At 42.4% G+C, this 15,811-nt stretch overlaps 1 protein-coding gene across 5 annotated transcripts in view; it reads right to left on the minus strand.

Annotated features, from left to right (window-relative positions):
* LOC146623675 (phosphatidylinositol-binding clathrin assembly protein-like) overlaps positions 1–15,811 on the minus strand; it is a 38,997-nt gene that overhangs the window by 1,086 nt on the left and 22,100 nt on the right. For 2 of the 5 annotated variants that reach the window (XM_085364218.1, XM_085364219.1), the window contains exons 13-20: positions 14,464–14,546; positions 12,262–12,339; positions 11,605–11,706; positions 7,347–7,478; positions 6,579–6,609; positions 6,397–6,496; positions 1,313–1,372; positions 972–1,073 (exon numbers count right to left, since the gene is read on the minus strand). In XM_085364218.1, the coding sequence (XP_085220344.1) occupies positions 972–1,073; positions 1,313–1,372; positions 6,397–6,496; positions 6,579–6,609; positions 7,347–7,478; positions 11,605–11,706; positions 12,262–12,339; positions 14,464–14,546 (688 nt within the window). The remainder of the gene's footprint in view (positions 1–971; positions 1,074–1,312; positions 1,373–6,396; positions 6,497–6,578; positions 6,610–7,346; positions 7,479–11,604; positions 11,707–12,261; positions 12,340–14,463; positions 14,547–15,811) is intronic. The other 3 variants (XM_085364222.1, XM_085364220.1, XM_085364221.1) reach the window with 3 other exon arrangements.

Below are 15,811 nucleotides of genomic sequence, written 5' to 3' on the forward strand. Positions count from 1 at the left end.
TCATCCATCCCGTCACTTGATTGATACAGGGAAGCCAGTCAGATGACAGCAGATTTTTTCTGACGCTTAGGTCGCTGCGCATGCGCAAACAGCGGCGCGAAGTGTAGTAAAACTGACAAGCTAGTCAGCGAGTTAACTCCAATTTTTAGCTCTCGGTTTTTTCTCTTAAACCTGGCCGTCAGCAGCTACTGTCCGGACTATGCATCCCTGGCTGATTCAATTCAGTGCAAGTCATCAGAGTAAACTCAGGTAATGACAAAAAATTTACATAGTTAATTGTGTTGTGAAATATTGGATATTGCGGTTATGCATGTATATACATTGTAGATATAAAGAATCCTCAATATATTTATAAATAAGTATATGTTTTGGATTTTTGTAGTGGGTAGATCATTTTGACTTGGTCATTTTATAAGTAGCTCACATGCGGAAAAAGTGTGAGCACCCCTGGTGTAATGGAACAAAAAGCTTATATGTGTGTGTGTAAGCCATGCATTATAATCACATGACCAATGACTTAATGAAAATACAGCCATGCAGCATGCTCGGTGTCAGTCACTCTCACTGAAGTGAGATTCAGTCTGAGAAACATTCGTTGGGACAAACACAAATAACACATCGCAAAATTACCTGAAGACTTTTTCCCTTTTATATGTTACTAACTGTCTGCAGGATTAGTAACACAAACTCTTGTGTGTTGACAATGCAGCCAAAGTTTAAAAAAAATCTATTACAAACCAAATTTGCAGCTAAAGTACAAACAAACTCCAGCGCATGTAGCACACGTCTGTGCTTCCATCATGGTTTAAAGGAGACGTGGAAACTAGTCCAGCCAAGTGTGAAGTACTGACTGTTGACTACAACAACCTGCTCTGCTTAATCGACCTCTTGAACTTAGAGATAATAATTATAGGAACATTGTGGACACTGACGCAGACGAGTCGTATACTGTAGACGCAGACATCGGTTACCTGAGCACCAGGATTGGGCCCAAAGGGGTTGGGTGACCTCATCGCAGGCTGAGTATACATCATAGTAGGCTGTGTGATCATCATGGAGCCCATTCGGGGAGGCTGATGGGGAAAAAGAGATAAGTATTAATTTACATAGCATTTATTCATTCATCCAGTCATCATGTAAATTAATCCGTCTCCAAAAGCGACTCCGATAAACAAAGCCAGCTGTCCTCACATATTCTCAGATTTCTTCCTTCTAAAATCATCTTCAATAAATTCTCACCTCAGACTCCACAGTCATTACTGCTCACTGTGAAATGGGTCCCTGCCTTAAAGTGTGCGACCAGCAGACTTACCATTGCATATGCCAACATGCCCGCTGGTGTGGCTGCAGGGAAAGCCACAGCAGATGGTGCCTGCAGTAAGACACAAAGAGATGATCATTTCTCTATAACAAGGACATCAGCTAGCAGTGAAGTCCTTGTCCAGCTCACACAGTCGCTCTGTCACTTCATACTGACCCGTCTCACATACGTTACTGATGAAGTTGCCAAATATTTAAGGTAATTTAGGAATATTAGCTTACAAATCCATGCTGGAGCCTGAAGCACATAAAGCAGGACACAGCTGAGCTCAGTGCATCAACTCACCAGGCTGAGCTGCTATGTTTATTCTATTGAACAGCATGTTACGCTTTATTCTCAGAAACTAAAATGTTGTTGATTTTCTGTGTCACCACAAACATCACATCTTACAAATTTCACTGAAATATGATGAAGATGTTTTCAGGTGTGAGCATTTAAACATCCCAGACATTTCCCCTGGATTACCAGTGTAGTGATGGACATGTTTAGTAATTACTACTGTTTTGTGACGACTTTTACGTTTGAGTTTTAAGATATATTTCAATAAAATTTAACCTCCTAAGACCTGAACTCTTCCACAGCAGCATTTTTAATATCTCTGTGATATTTGGGCTGATTGGGACCTGATGAATCTAAAAACAAAGAACTACCCGATTTTTTTTTTTACCTAATTTTTGTTCTAAGAAAAATCAGAGCCACATCTGAGGATATTCATTTAAAATTTCGATAGAACAGTAGCAGTATAACGTCCTCATAAGTGGATATCAGGCCCTCGTAGAGCAAGATCGAGTATTTTGGTCTAAATAACCCAAAATGTGGTGTCCACATATGTGGACGCAGGTCCTAGGAGGTTAAAGTTAAAAATATACATTTAAGTTAATTATAGCTTATAATTAGGCTCTGGTGCTATGGACGTTTCAGTGTTTTTGTTTTGAGGTATGAACAGTGTCTGTAGGACAAACACTGAGACTAGTTAGGGGAGGAAAAAGAAGAAAAACTAGAATTTGTACTTCCAGGAGAAATTGCAGTGGGATTGTTGCTCCCAGCGAACTCGGGACTGCAGCTTCTACATGAGTAGCTTGTTTGTGTGGAGTGGAAACAGGTCATAGTGGCAGAGTAAGAGAAATACATCTTACTTTGCTGGCGTCCATCGATTGGTTGAACAGTTCGTGACGAGCTAAATCATGAGTGAACAGGTTTCATTGATTTGATTCATGTGTGCCGCTGTCGTGCTGTAACGGTAAATAGGCTGGGTGGGTCTCTAACAGTATTGTGTTCATATCTTACAAACATTAGCAACGCTAATCTTTAAATCACTTTCTCCTGCTTCTTTTCATGTAACTCCAACTACAGCGTGCAACAGTATTTTCATACATTTCTTTTAATAGCTTCTTTTTAAGTCAAGATTCCCAGAAACGTTCTGTATTTGGGTAAAAAAATGTTTGTTTTTCGTTGTATGTCACACGCAGGGACCACTTTGATCCCTCCTGTTGAAACTGGACGGATTAAAGATCAGCCCACACTTCACAACACGTCTGCACCTGTGACGGAGGACCCTGTGACAGAGGACGCTCTGACTGTGAGCCATCAGGCTGGAGGTGGAGTGCAGGGAGAGTACATCGTGCAGTTTGGGAATTACAGGATCATCTTTCCCGTGTCTTCTGCAGAACGATGTCATTTCTTCTCATAAAGCACCTTTCTACTCTACTCCAGCACTCGGAGCACTTTCTACACCCTATGTGTGTTTATAGTGGTTTATATCCAACATTGACACTCAGATTAACATACCAGGATCACGTCAGAGGCGAGTGTCTTGCCCAAGGATACTTCGGCATGCAGATGTCTGTGAGGGTTCTCAGTCATCGTAGTCTAAGGAGCTCAGAAAGAAAAGCGTCTGGACTTCTTTAAGTGGCTTGAAGATGTTTCATCCAAGAAGCTTCTTCAGTTCTAGGGTCAAATGGTGGACAGTCCCCCTCGAGAGGGACAATGGACCCCCTATTGATCCTCCACCTAATCACATGAGCCGAGGTGTGAAAGCGGGTGTGGGTCCCAATCAGCCAAGGTTTCAGGTGAGCTCATTGTGAAACCTGGCCCCACCCTATCATGTGATTTCCTGAGGTCAGATGGCCCAGGATGTGAGTGGACGTTAAGGCGTCTGGGGAGGATCTCAAAACTGGATTATAGATGGCAGACAGTTGGTGTGGTAAGCCCCGCCCTCTGTTCAAAGATGGTCGCTCACAGTGGACATACAGCGGGGCAAAAAAGTATTTAGTCAGCCACCGATTGTGCAAGTTCCCCCACTTAAAATGATGACAGAGGTCAGTAATTTGCACCAGAGGTACACTTCAACTGTGAGAGACAGAATGTGAAAAAAAATCCATGAATCCACATGGTAGGATTTGTAAAGAATTTATTGGTAAATCAGGGTGGAAAATAAGTATTTGGTCACCTCAAACAAGGAAAATCTCTGGCTCTCACAGACCTGTAACGTCTTCTGTAAGAAGCTTTTCTGTCCCCCACTCGTTACCTGTATGAATGGCACCTGTTTGAACTCATCATCTGTATAAAAGACACCTGTCCACAGCCTCAAACAGTCAGACTCCAAACTCCGCCATGGCCAAGACCAAAGAGCTTTCGAAGGACACCAGGAAAAGTATTGTAGACCTGCACCAGACTGGGAAGAGTGAATCTACAATAGGCAAGCAGCTTGGTGTGAAAAAATCAACTGTGGGAGCAATCATCAGAAAATGGAAGACATACAAGACCACTGATAATCTCCCTCGATCTGGGGCTCCACGCAAGATCTCATCCCGTGGGGTCAAAATGATCATGAGAACGGTGAGCAAAGATCCCAGAACCACACGGGGGGACCTGGTGAATGACCTGCAGAGAGCTGGGACCAAAGTAACAAAGGTCACCATCAGTAACACACTACAACGGCAGGGAATCAAATCCCGCAGTGCCAGACGTGTTCCGCTGCTGAAGCCAGTGCATGTCCAGGCCCGTCTGAAGTTTGCCAGAGAGCACATGGATGATACAGCAGAGGATTGGGAGAATGTCATGTGGTCAGATGAAACCAAAGTAGAACTTTTTGGTATAAACTCAACTCGTCGTGTTTGGAGGAAGAAGAATACTGAGTTGCATCCCAAGAACACCATACCTACTGTGAAGCATGGGGGTGGAAACATCATGCTATGGGGCTGTTTTTCTGCCAAGGGGACAGGTCGACTGATCCGTGTTAAGGACAGAATGAATGGGGCCATGTATCGTGAGATTTTGAGCCAAAACCTCCTTCCATCAGTGAGAACTTTGAAGATGAAACGAGGCTGGGTCTTCCAACATGACAATGATCCAAAACACACCGCCCGGGCAACAAAGGAGTGGCTCCGTAAGAAGCATTTGAAAGTCCTGGAGTGGCCTAGCCAGTCTCCAGACCTCAACCCCATAGAAAATCTGTGGCGGGAGTTGAAAGTCCGTGTTGCTCGGCGACAGCCCCAAAACATCACTGCTCTCGAGAAGATCTGCATGGAGGAATGGGCCAAAATACCAGCTACTGTGTGTGCAAACCTGGTAAAGACCTATAGTAAACGTTTGACCTCTGTTATTGCCAACAAAGGTTATGTTACAAAGTATTGAGTTGTGTTTTTGTTATTGACCAAATACTTATTTTCCACCCTGATTTACCAATAAATTCTTTACAAATCCTACCATGTGGATTCATGGATTTTTTTTTCACATTCTGTCTCTCACAGTTGAAGTGTACCTCTGGTGCAAATTACTGACCTCTGTCATCATTTTAAGTGGGGGAACTTGCACAATCGGTGGCTGACTAAATACTTTTTTGCCCCACTGTAGATGCTTCTTTCACTCCTCTTTCAAACCATCTGTCTTTTCTGTCCAACATGTGAACACTGGTGTCCTCGAAAGAGTGACCTTTGACCTTTAGATGCAGCTGTACAGCTGAGTCTTGTCCCGTGGAGGTGGCTCTTCTGTGTTGTGTGTTTATGAAGTGGCAGTTTGGTCTCTCCAATGTAGAGGTCTGAGCACTCCTCGCTGCACTGTACAGCTACACTATGTTGTTAAGTTTGTGTTTGGGATGAACCAGTGTGTGTCTCTGTGAGTGTGTCAGTGTGTGTGTGTGTGTGTGTGTCTGAGTGAGTCTGAGTGTGTGTCTGTGTGTGTGTGTGTCTCTCTCAGTCTGACTGTGTGTCAGTGTGTGTCAGTGTCAGAGTGTGTGTGTGTGTGTGTGTGTCAGTGTGAGTCTGAGTGTGTGTGTGTGTGTGTCTCTCAGTCTGACTGTGTGTCAGTGTGTGTCAGTGTCAGAGTGTGTGTGTGTGTGTCTGAGTGTGTCAGTGTCAGTGTGTGTCTCAGTCTGACTGTGTGTCAGTGTGAGTGTGAGTCTGAGTGTGTGTGTAAATGGTAAATGGCCTGTATTTATATAGCGCTTTACTAGTCCCTAAGGACCCCAAAGCGCTTCACATATCCAGTCATCCACACATTCACACACTGGTGATGGCAAGCTACGTTGTAGCCACAGCCACCCTGGGGCACTGACAGAGGCGAGGCTGCCGGACACTGGCGCCACCGGGCCCTCTGACCACCACCAGTAGGCAACGGGTGAAGTGTCTTGCCCAAGGACACAACGACCGAGACTGTCCAAGCCGGGGCTCGAACCGGCAACCTTCCGATTACAAGGCGAACTCCTAACTCTTGAGCCACAATCGCCCCAGTGTGTCAGTGTGTGTGAGACCATCACAATTTGATGAACAGCTAAATAGATTTTATTTGCCAACGATGTCACAACAACGAGCCTCCTGCTCAGTCAGCACTCAGTTTATTGGCTCCTTTCTTCCTGACATCAGTTGGTAAATACCAAGTTGTTACCCTCCAGCACATCCACCCATTTCCTTTCTTATGGCTCATTTCTACTGTAACCTCTTTAATGGCCTGTATTTATATAGCGCTTTACTGGTCCCATAGGACCCCAAAGCGCTTTACACTTCCAGTCATCCACCCATTCACACACTTTATAACAAATATGTGTGATGCTGGTTGAGCAGGAACAGCAGCCTCACCATGGTTGCAGGGTTCCAGGTGGTGGAAGGAGCTGTGTTGGGCAGCCAGTTGGTTCCACCAGTCAGCTTCTTCTCATCCGACTGATTCCAGTGAAGATCACTATAGAGATAAAGGAAACGCTCGTCAGGTTTATAGTGCATTACCAGGGAAGTTAAGTTCAACACGACTGAAGCGCACTTACTTCTTTGCTCTGCCGTTCCCAATTCCTAGATCTGAAGAAAGCAGAAGTCAAATAATGAATGTATAGCATGAAACCATTTTATTCATCTATTTGGTTTTTAAATCGTTTTTATGGGGAAAAAGCTGATGTTATAGTCTTCAAACCTTTACAATGACATACTTTAACTTTAAAAAGGGGGAAAGTACAGCCAAAAGGAAATGTAAGGAGTGAAAGTAGCAAAGACCTGGCTGCCTCAGATTTGACCCAGAGCTAAAGTTATCTGTGGTGTGCTACTTTTACAGCTGTGGTCTAAACTGACATCTTTTTAGGTATACTTCTGCTGCTACTATGGCTGCTGCCAATAACAACAGTGACACAAAAACTCTGTCAAAGTAAAAGCATTTGTTTTTCCTCACTAACAATTTGACAAGTTCAGAAAACATCCAGAGACAAACGTGTCCAACGCTGAAAATTCAGACTTCTGGAAAAGTCTCAGGAGCTGAGTTAAGATCAGTTAAGACTGTAAATGTGAGCTTGAGCTGGGAACAGTGCGGAAGAACAAGTAGAGGAAACATAGCTAAAGCTATCTACAATGTATGTACGAGGCATTTTTATTCATCCAGCATCATCCAGCATGAGTCACAATGGTAGGACAACTCATATTAGAAAAAACATTTTTCACTCTTTATCTGGGTTGGATACATTGATCTTGTACAGCAATGTGTGTAATTTAACTATATCCTGAATTCTTGGGGAAAAACAAGCAGACGTAAAAGGAGAAAAACTTACTGCCAACAAGATTAGCGAGTGACGAATCCAGATCATCACATACCAGCTTGGGGTGGGGCTGCTGGCTGTTTAAAGTCATGCGCTGATGTGGTGAGGATGCCACTGTAGGTTTTAGGATGCCACCTAAAACATCTTAATCAAATTGGGGCAGGACAAAGGGAAAGGAAGGTAAGGGAGGGGTGACAGGTTGGGGGGCCAAGAACAGGTAACGAGGACATAGTAAAGACACGAGGTGTACATACGCACACAAACAGAAAGAGAGAGGGCGCTGAGTCAGGATGAGGCAAGAAGCAGGGACCTTAAAAAAATGATGAAGACAGTGAGAATAATGTGTGTTGGTCCAACTCACCCAGACATGCAAAGCCCAGGACGGGTGTTTGACCCAGGACGGGGGAAAAGGAAGGATGGGGGTGATGGTGGAGGTTGTGAGATTGTGAGCACAACAAGGGTGAAAATGATTCAATGCATGTACAAACATTATTCTGACAAGTTAATGATGATAAACTGGTATAGCTGAGGCTTAGTGTAAAGTAGTTATTAACCTCAATCAAATGTCTGTCGCAGTGGCACACAGTGTTCAATACTGGGACCAGTGCTTCTCATTAGTTACAATAATGACACTGCACCACTGGTTAAAACGTAAATGTTGCTTTTCATTTTTGATATAAAACAGACAGCACACACGCTAAAGGTAAACATGTTTACGACAGCAGCACATGACACAAAAGTACACATTTGTGTCATGTGTCATATTTTTACCAAGTCCTGTCTGTGAAGTTGTCTTACTCTATTGTAATGAGCACAGTGAGCTCATTTCATGGTTAAAAATGTGATTCGCCCATTAAAGAAACCTGAAACTGATGTCGTGTTTAAACTGACACTGATCTAAAAAAAATATTTCCACCAAAAACTTGATCACTTACTGATTCTACAACATTACCCACTACTGAGATTTTAGGACAATCTTAATTTCAAAGATCAGTTTCATTTTCCACAGAATACCCAGCGGGTAAGATAAGTACTGCAGACATCACCTAGATAAATATATTTCTAAAGGCACTATTGACATGAAATTCTCACCAGATGTTGGTAACAACCCGAAAGCTTCAAGACACATCCTGTAAAGAAGCTCGTCAAAGTATTGCTCAGGTGTGGTTTTCCACAAAAACAGGCTTCAAATCCTGACGTTCCTATGAACTCCGAACTTTAGTTCTTCCCATAGAATTTGAATTGGATTTAGATCAGGTGATTGGCTAAGCCATTCTAGTAGCGAAGTGCTCTAATAGGGTGATATGGTACTACAAGGTCATTAAGATAAGATGGGGCCTGATTATTTAAGACCTTGTATGTGACGAGCAGGATTTTGAATTCTGGATTTAACAGGAAGCCAAAACAGGAGAAATCTGCTCTCTCTTTCTAGTCCCTGTCAGGACTCTTGCTGCAGCATTTTGGATCAGCTGAAGGCTTTTCAGGGAGTTTTTAGGACTTCCTGATAATAATGAATTACAGTCGTCCAGCCTGGAAGTAATAAATGCATGAACTAGTTTTTCAGCGTCACTCTGAGACAGGATATTTCTAACTTTAGAGATGTTGCGCAAATGGAAGAAAGTTGTAAAAAAGTTGAAAATTGTATTTATTTGTATGGTTTGCTATCTTAATTTATTTAACTATGCATTTATCTGGAATCTTTTAGGATTAACACTTCAATTATCGTTATTACTATTACTATTAATAATAATAATAATAATAATAATAATAATAATAATAATAATAATAATAATAATAATATTATTATTATTATTATTATTATTATTATTATTATTATTTTAATGACTGCCATACGTTCATTTTATGTTGGTGTTGATACTGTTGAAAAAACAAATAAACATACGTTTTAAAAAAAGAAAAGAAAAAAAAAGAAAGAAAGTTCGCGGCCATCCAGGTCTTTATGTCTTTAAGACATTCCTGCAGTTTAACTCATTGGTGTGTGTTATCTGGCTTCATGGACAGATAGAGCTGGGTGTCATCTGCATAGCAGTGTAAATGTATGCTATGTCTTCTAATGATGCTGCCTAAGGGAAGCATGTATAATGTAAACAGAATTGGTCCTAGCACTGAACCCTGTGGAACTCCATAATTAACCTCAGTGTGTAAAGAGGACTCTCCATTTACATGCACAAACTGGAGTCTATTAGATAGATATGATACAAACCACTGCAGTGCAGTACCTGTAATACCTACAGCATGTTCTAATCGCTCTAATAGGATATTATGGTCGACAGTATCGAACGCTGCACTGAGGTCTAGCAGGACAAGCACAGAGATGAGTCCACTGTCAGAGGCCATAAGAAGATCATTTGTAACCTTCACTAAAGCTGTTTCTGTGCTGTGCTGAGCTCTGAAACCTGACTGAAACTCTTCAAATAAACCTCTGCAGATGATCTGTTAGCTGTTTGACAACTACTCTTTCAAGGATGTTTGATATAAAGGAAGGTTGGAGATTGGCCTATAATTAGCTAAGACTGCTGGGTCTAGAGATGCTTTTTGAGTAAAGGTTTAACTACAGCCAGCTTGAAGGCCTGTGGTACATAGCTGATTATTAGAGATAGGTTGATCATATTTAAGATTGAAGCATTAATTAATGGCAGGACTTCTTTGAGCAGTTTTGTAGGAATGGGGTCTAAAAGACACGTTGATGGTTTGGAGGAAGTAATTATTGAAGTTAACTCAGAAAGATCAATTGGAGAAAAAGAGTCTAACTTAACATCAATGGTACTAAGAGTAACTGTAGATAATATTACATCTGTGGGATGATTACTGGTAAGTTTTTCTCTAATGGTTGGTCTAATGGGGGGAATTGCCTCAAACATTTGACCCACAGCATGAATTTAATTTGCATGAATGTAATTTCTTTATTGCTGCTTAGCAATGATGATGATGACTCTGAAAATGGAGCCAAAAAGAAACCATTGACAACTGATAAGAAAATCAATAAGGAATCAAGTCGATAATGGACTTGGAATGGCTAAATTCTTATCATTTCCCAAAGAGTTTAATTTTGGTCTCATCTGACAAGATACTCTCCCAGTATTTCACAGACTTGTCTAAATGTTGTTCAGAAGACTTTAAATGCTTTCACATTTAAACGCATTTCAACATATTTTTTCTTCAGCGATGGAGTCTTGTTTGGTAAATGTGCATTTAGGCCACGGTGGTTGCGTACTTATTGTTGTCGTTGAAACAACTGTACCTGCTGATTCCAGGTAGTTCTGCAGCTCTTCACAACTGGGCCTTGGCTCTTGAACAACTGATAATTCTCTGTCTGAAATCCTGGTCGTGGCCGGTTTATGGTGAAATTATGTTCTTTCCACACTGGATCCTTCAGTAGTTCCTCTGTAACCAATGCTATGACTGTATTTTGTAACAATAAGGTTGCAAAGATCTTGAGAGCTCCCTGGTTTCCCCATCGAGGGGTATTCCATGTGTGACACCATGGTACAAAGAGACCTTTTTATACACCATCAGTTGGGACTGAGCAGCTGATGTAAATTTGCACTAAGTGGCAGGATTGTTTTCTAATTACTGATGGAGTTCCTCCATTTCTTTGTATCATTTCTCTTGATCTGTGTAGGTTCTCGGTCAGGTCATGGTATAATACAGAAGAGCCACCATGACAAGACTCAGCGGTACATCTGCACCATCTTTACGATACGATGCTCTTAGGGTGAGGCAAGGTCTCACAATGGTTTCAGCAGAAACCGATGCTAATAATGACTCACACCTTGGGTCTACGTGTCTATATGATGTTGCACATGATCAACAGTGGGTCAATAACTGTCTCGTTTCCCGATTCCCACTCTCTGCACCACGTGATTTAAAAACTGAAGAAGCTTCTTGGATGAGAGGGGAAACGTTTTCAAGAATCCTAAAATAGCCCAGTTGCATTTTTCCGAAGCTCCTTAGTAAGTTCTCGTTATTACCCATAAGCTCATTTTTGGACAGCTATGGTTTGATTTGTTTGCATGTGTGGATTGGTTGGGTTGTTGTGACATCTAGTGAAAATTTCATGTCACTAGCAGCTTTAAAAATATCATATCTTAGAAAACTGGTGAGGTATTGAATACTTATTTATCCGCTGTATAAGACAAAGAAAATCTAAGTATTGCTGTGGTTGACTAGTACATCAACTACGTCATCGATCTATCTTCCTAATGTCTGCCACTAAATTTAGATGGCAGTTGTATCAATAAAAACTTACCTGTGGAATCCAAGTTGTTGGCATTAGTGTTGTTGCCAAACACTGAGTCAAATTCTGCATTGATGCCTCGCAGGTTCGGAGCTGGGGAGGCTGTAAACGCTGCTGAGGAAAAACACTAAATTCTATCAGAATTCAAACATTAATGATGAGTCCCAACAGGTGACGATCAACATATACATGCACAACTGTCTGCTGCATTTCACACTGACAGTTCAAAAGTACTAATACATTAATGTACATGTGCATGAACCATATGTTAATATCACGTTTGGGCTCACAGCGGATTCTCACCCTGCTCTGTCACATGTGCTCTGAATCCGTTTTTCCACACTTCATTATACTTGCTGTTACTGTGCTATTTATAGTATCACTGGAGTGGATCTGCTTGTCATCACAGGCCAGATTAAAGCCCCAAAGCAGAGCCCAGGGCAGGAGGAGGAGTCTAGTTCCATCTCATATTACTTTAATCACAACGCACTGAAATGTTAGTGTAGAGTTTTTGTCCAGTAGTCCAAAATCACATTGCCCACCCAAATTTTACATTTCTTTAACTTTCTTATATTGTGCAATTACCACAACAGCTGACACATGAGTTTCTTGGATAAATGTCTCAGGATGAATGAATGAGTTGTAACACTTTGAACAGGCTGAGCTTACCTGTGAATAGACCAGCTACAGCAGGCTCAGAGTGGAACAGAGCAGTGGTGTTGGAAGGGCACGGCCCACAGAAAGAGTCTGACTCCCAGCAGCAACAGCACACATGCAATAAGAGAAGATGATGAAGATATGAGACCAGGAAAAATACATCAATGAAAGAACAGTGAGAGCACCAAGCAGCTGCAGGAGTGGAACAAGCCGCTCCAGGCATCTCCTACAACCCCGGGCCGGTACCGGTCCATGAGTCGTTTGGTACCAGGCCGTGCGAGTTGAGGCTCGGGTGTGAAATTCATGGTTTTTAGTTTATAGTTTGACCTCTAAAAATAAATAAGATCATCATAAATAACTTATAAAAGGAGTAGGAATATGCATCACAGTAAGCCCCAAGCAGCTTTCTAGTAATAATGTAGTTCCCAATACCACTAATTGACTCTGTAATACTTGTTTCACAGGTGGTATCCTGTCACGGTACCACAGTGGACTTCATTCAGATCCTGAGATCCTGTTCTTTCACAGTCTGGATGCTTACGCACTTTATTAACCTGTGGCCATGGAAGTGAACACATGAATGAATATATCTGGATGGGTGCTTCTGGTAACGTAGGGTAGCCCTGTTAGTCCATGGCGTAACGCTGCCTCTTCCCTATGGTAGCTGGGATAGGCTCCCCTGCAATCCTGATAAGGATAAGCCAAAGAGGATGGCTGGATAAATATACTGTAGCCGTCTCTCGCACAGGCAACAGGCAGTTACCTCACAGACACACAGGACAACAAATTACAAACACAAGGGTAGTAAAAGCAATTTTATATAAATTATTGCTGTTTAGGGAACTCCAGTCATGTTCTTGTGAGCTGTGCGACTCGCTATGACAGACAAATGCATCTCAAAACATCTGAAAAGAAATACAACTTTAAAACATTGTTTCTTCTTAGTCCTGAGTTGTAATAATCTTGCACGTGTCCACTAATGTTACCATCTATTCCATTTACAATCATCAGGAAACCAACAGTGTGCTCCACATCCCCCTCGCTGCGTTTCACTTCAGCAGCGGTGGTAATGTCGACATGTTCATCTGGACGCAGCGTTTTCAGCGGGAGAAACGGAAACATGCTGTGATTGCAGCCATTCCCCAACTCTGTGTGAATGGTACTCATGGCCATTGATCAGTGGTTGTTGAATTTTTATAATTATGATGAAGGTGACCTCCCAGCCCATGGCTCCTTCGGTGGTGCTGGTTTCAGTCAGTATGTAAATGTCCTGCTTATAAGGTTGGAAACCTGCAGTCAGCTGAGACTGAAGAAGTCGTTTCTCCCACTGAAAATGTCCGGATGAACAGAATCAACTTCTGGGGATTTACTTAGCTGGATGATTGAGCATCAGGACGATGTGACCCATATAATTACCTTATGGATTAATAAAATATTCTGACATTTCTCAAAGAGTTTTACTCTATAAATCACAGACGAACTCTCTCAGCTTGTACTCAGTTCCTCTCATCTAAATTCATGGTCAAAGGTAAATATGAAAACTGTACTTATAGAGTTTTTGTATTCAAACTGAGCACTCAAAGCACATTTTACTGCAGAGCCCTTTTAAACCACTGAAACTCAAACATTCATTCAATGTTTGAAAGTATTTTTCTAACAATCACTCTGATGTATACGTCAGGCACCTACAGATGTGTACACCACTCTACGTCCTGAGCCACACCAGTGGTGATGTTTAGAATATCAGTACAGGATAGTTGGACAGTGTGTGCTTATTATCTATTATTGTGCGATCTAATGTACAATATAAAGCGCATTGAGGCGACTTTTGTTGTGATTTGGCGCTATATAAATAAAATTGAATTGAATTGAACTGAATTGGGCTGTAGCTCAGGTGGCAGAGCGGATCAGCCACTTACCAGAAGGTCGGTGGTTCGATCCCAGGCTGCTCCAGTCTGCATGCCAAATATCCTTGGGCAAGATACTAACCCCATGTTGCTCTCGATGCATCCATCGGAGTGTGAATGTGTATGAATGTTAGATACTCAGCACTTAAGCTGTATAAAGCGCTTTGAGTGCCCGGACAGAGTAGAAAAGCGCTATATAAGAACCAGTCTGTTTACCATTTACCAATTGAATTATAACTGTGTGACATGTGTCTTAATGTGGTAACTGTGTAGGCTGAAGTGTTTCCAAGCAGAAAGGTGTCCTCACCTCCCCATATGTTGGTGGCGGTGGAGAGAGGCTGCTGGAAGGTCGGCTGGAGGTCCAGCAGGTCACTGGCTGCGCTGAAGGTGCTGGAAAGAACGAGCAGGAAAACCAATCAATGAAATAAATAAAAACAATCATCCACTTCCTGAGGAAAAAGTTACATTTTCTGTTAAAACTGAGGTGTTTTTGTTTTTCATCTTAACAGTAACTGGGTTTTACTGTGTGTGTGTGTGTGTGTGTGTGTGTGTGTGTGTGTGTGTGTGTATTGCCATATGCACAAGTGGTTACGCAGGGCAATGAAATTCTTATTTGCAACTCTTCACACAGCTAAATAAACAACCATCTAAAATAAGAATAAACTGAACTCTGAGCAAAGAAAATAATAAAGTAAAACAGCACTTTGTAGCTGATGTAGCTGATGTGTGGGTGTAGTCAGAATTTGAAGTGCAAGTCCTGTCACGGGGTAATATATACAGGATATGCAATATTAAAATTGTTTCTATTGTATGAAGTTGTAAGAGTTAGTGTCTCTGCCCGGGTTAGGGCCCGCCCTCCATCAACCTTCCTGAACAGGATCCAGTAACCATCACAGAGCGGACATCTAACAAACGGTCTCCAGTAGGAAGAGCTGGAGAACACCGAGCCCTGATAAGATTCACACCTATTGGCTAAAGACGCTAACGGTACGCTACAAATGTCTGGCAGCTGCTGTGGGACGAGGATGGCTAGCTGAAGGCCGGACAGTCCTGTCCCTAAGGATCCCCAGAAGGGGCTGGTCCCATCAAACTACCTGACAATAATCCTCCTCAGTACCACATCAAAGCTGCTGTCACGCATCACGCTGGTTAAGATAAACAGGCACATGGATCAATACATGAGTGAGGCACTGAAAGGAATGGGCAGGAATCCCAGAGGGGCAAAGCATCAGCTTCTGAGAGACAGAAGACCAGACTGACCAACGAGTCCATCGCCTGGACGAACTACAACAAAGCCAGGGAAGGATGGCCAACACAGATGGCGCCCATGTTCTAATCATGTCTCCCTATTTCCAAAGCATGCTGGGACCCGGTGAGCAGAGAGGAGAAAACAAGCTGAGCGAGCTGAGGCACAGAAAGCATCAAACATTCAGTCAAGCACTAAGAATCAGCCACAAACCCATCTGTGGATTTATTATTACAGTCGCACCCAACTACCCGGCACATGACGACAGACCTGTCAGGGGAGGCCCAGGTGGCAGCGTTCACTTTTAACATCCTGATCCTAGATCAGCTGAGGCTTTTACTGAAGGAACACCGCCACTGGTTCCAGGGAGGTTGGATGGGGTTGGAGGGTCAGCCCTTCACATGTGTCA

This window comes from Diplotaxodon limnothrissa, linkage group LG10 (genome assembly GCF_057381915.1).
Source record: "Diplotaxodon limnothrissa isolate DT_005_m linkage group LG10, D_limnothrissa_male_GT1.1, whole genome shotgun sequence".
NCBI classification, from domain to species: Eukaryota; Metazoa; Chordata; class Actinopteri; order Cichliformes; family Cichlidae; genus Diplotaxodon; species Diplotaxodon limnothrissa.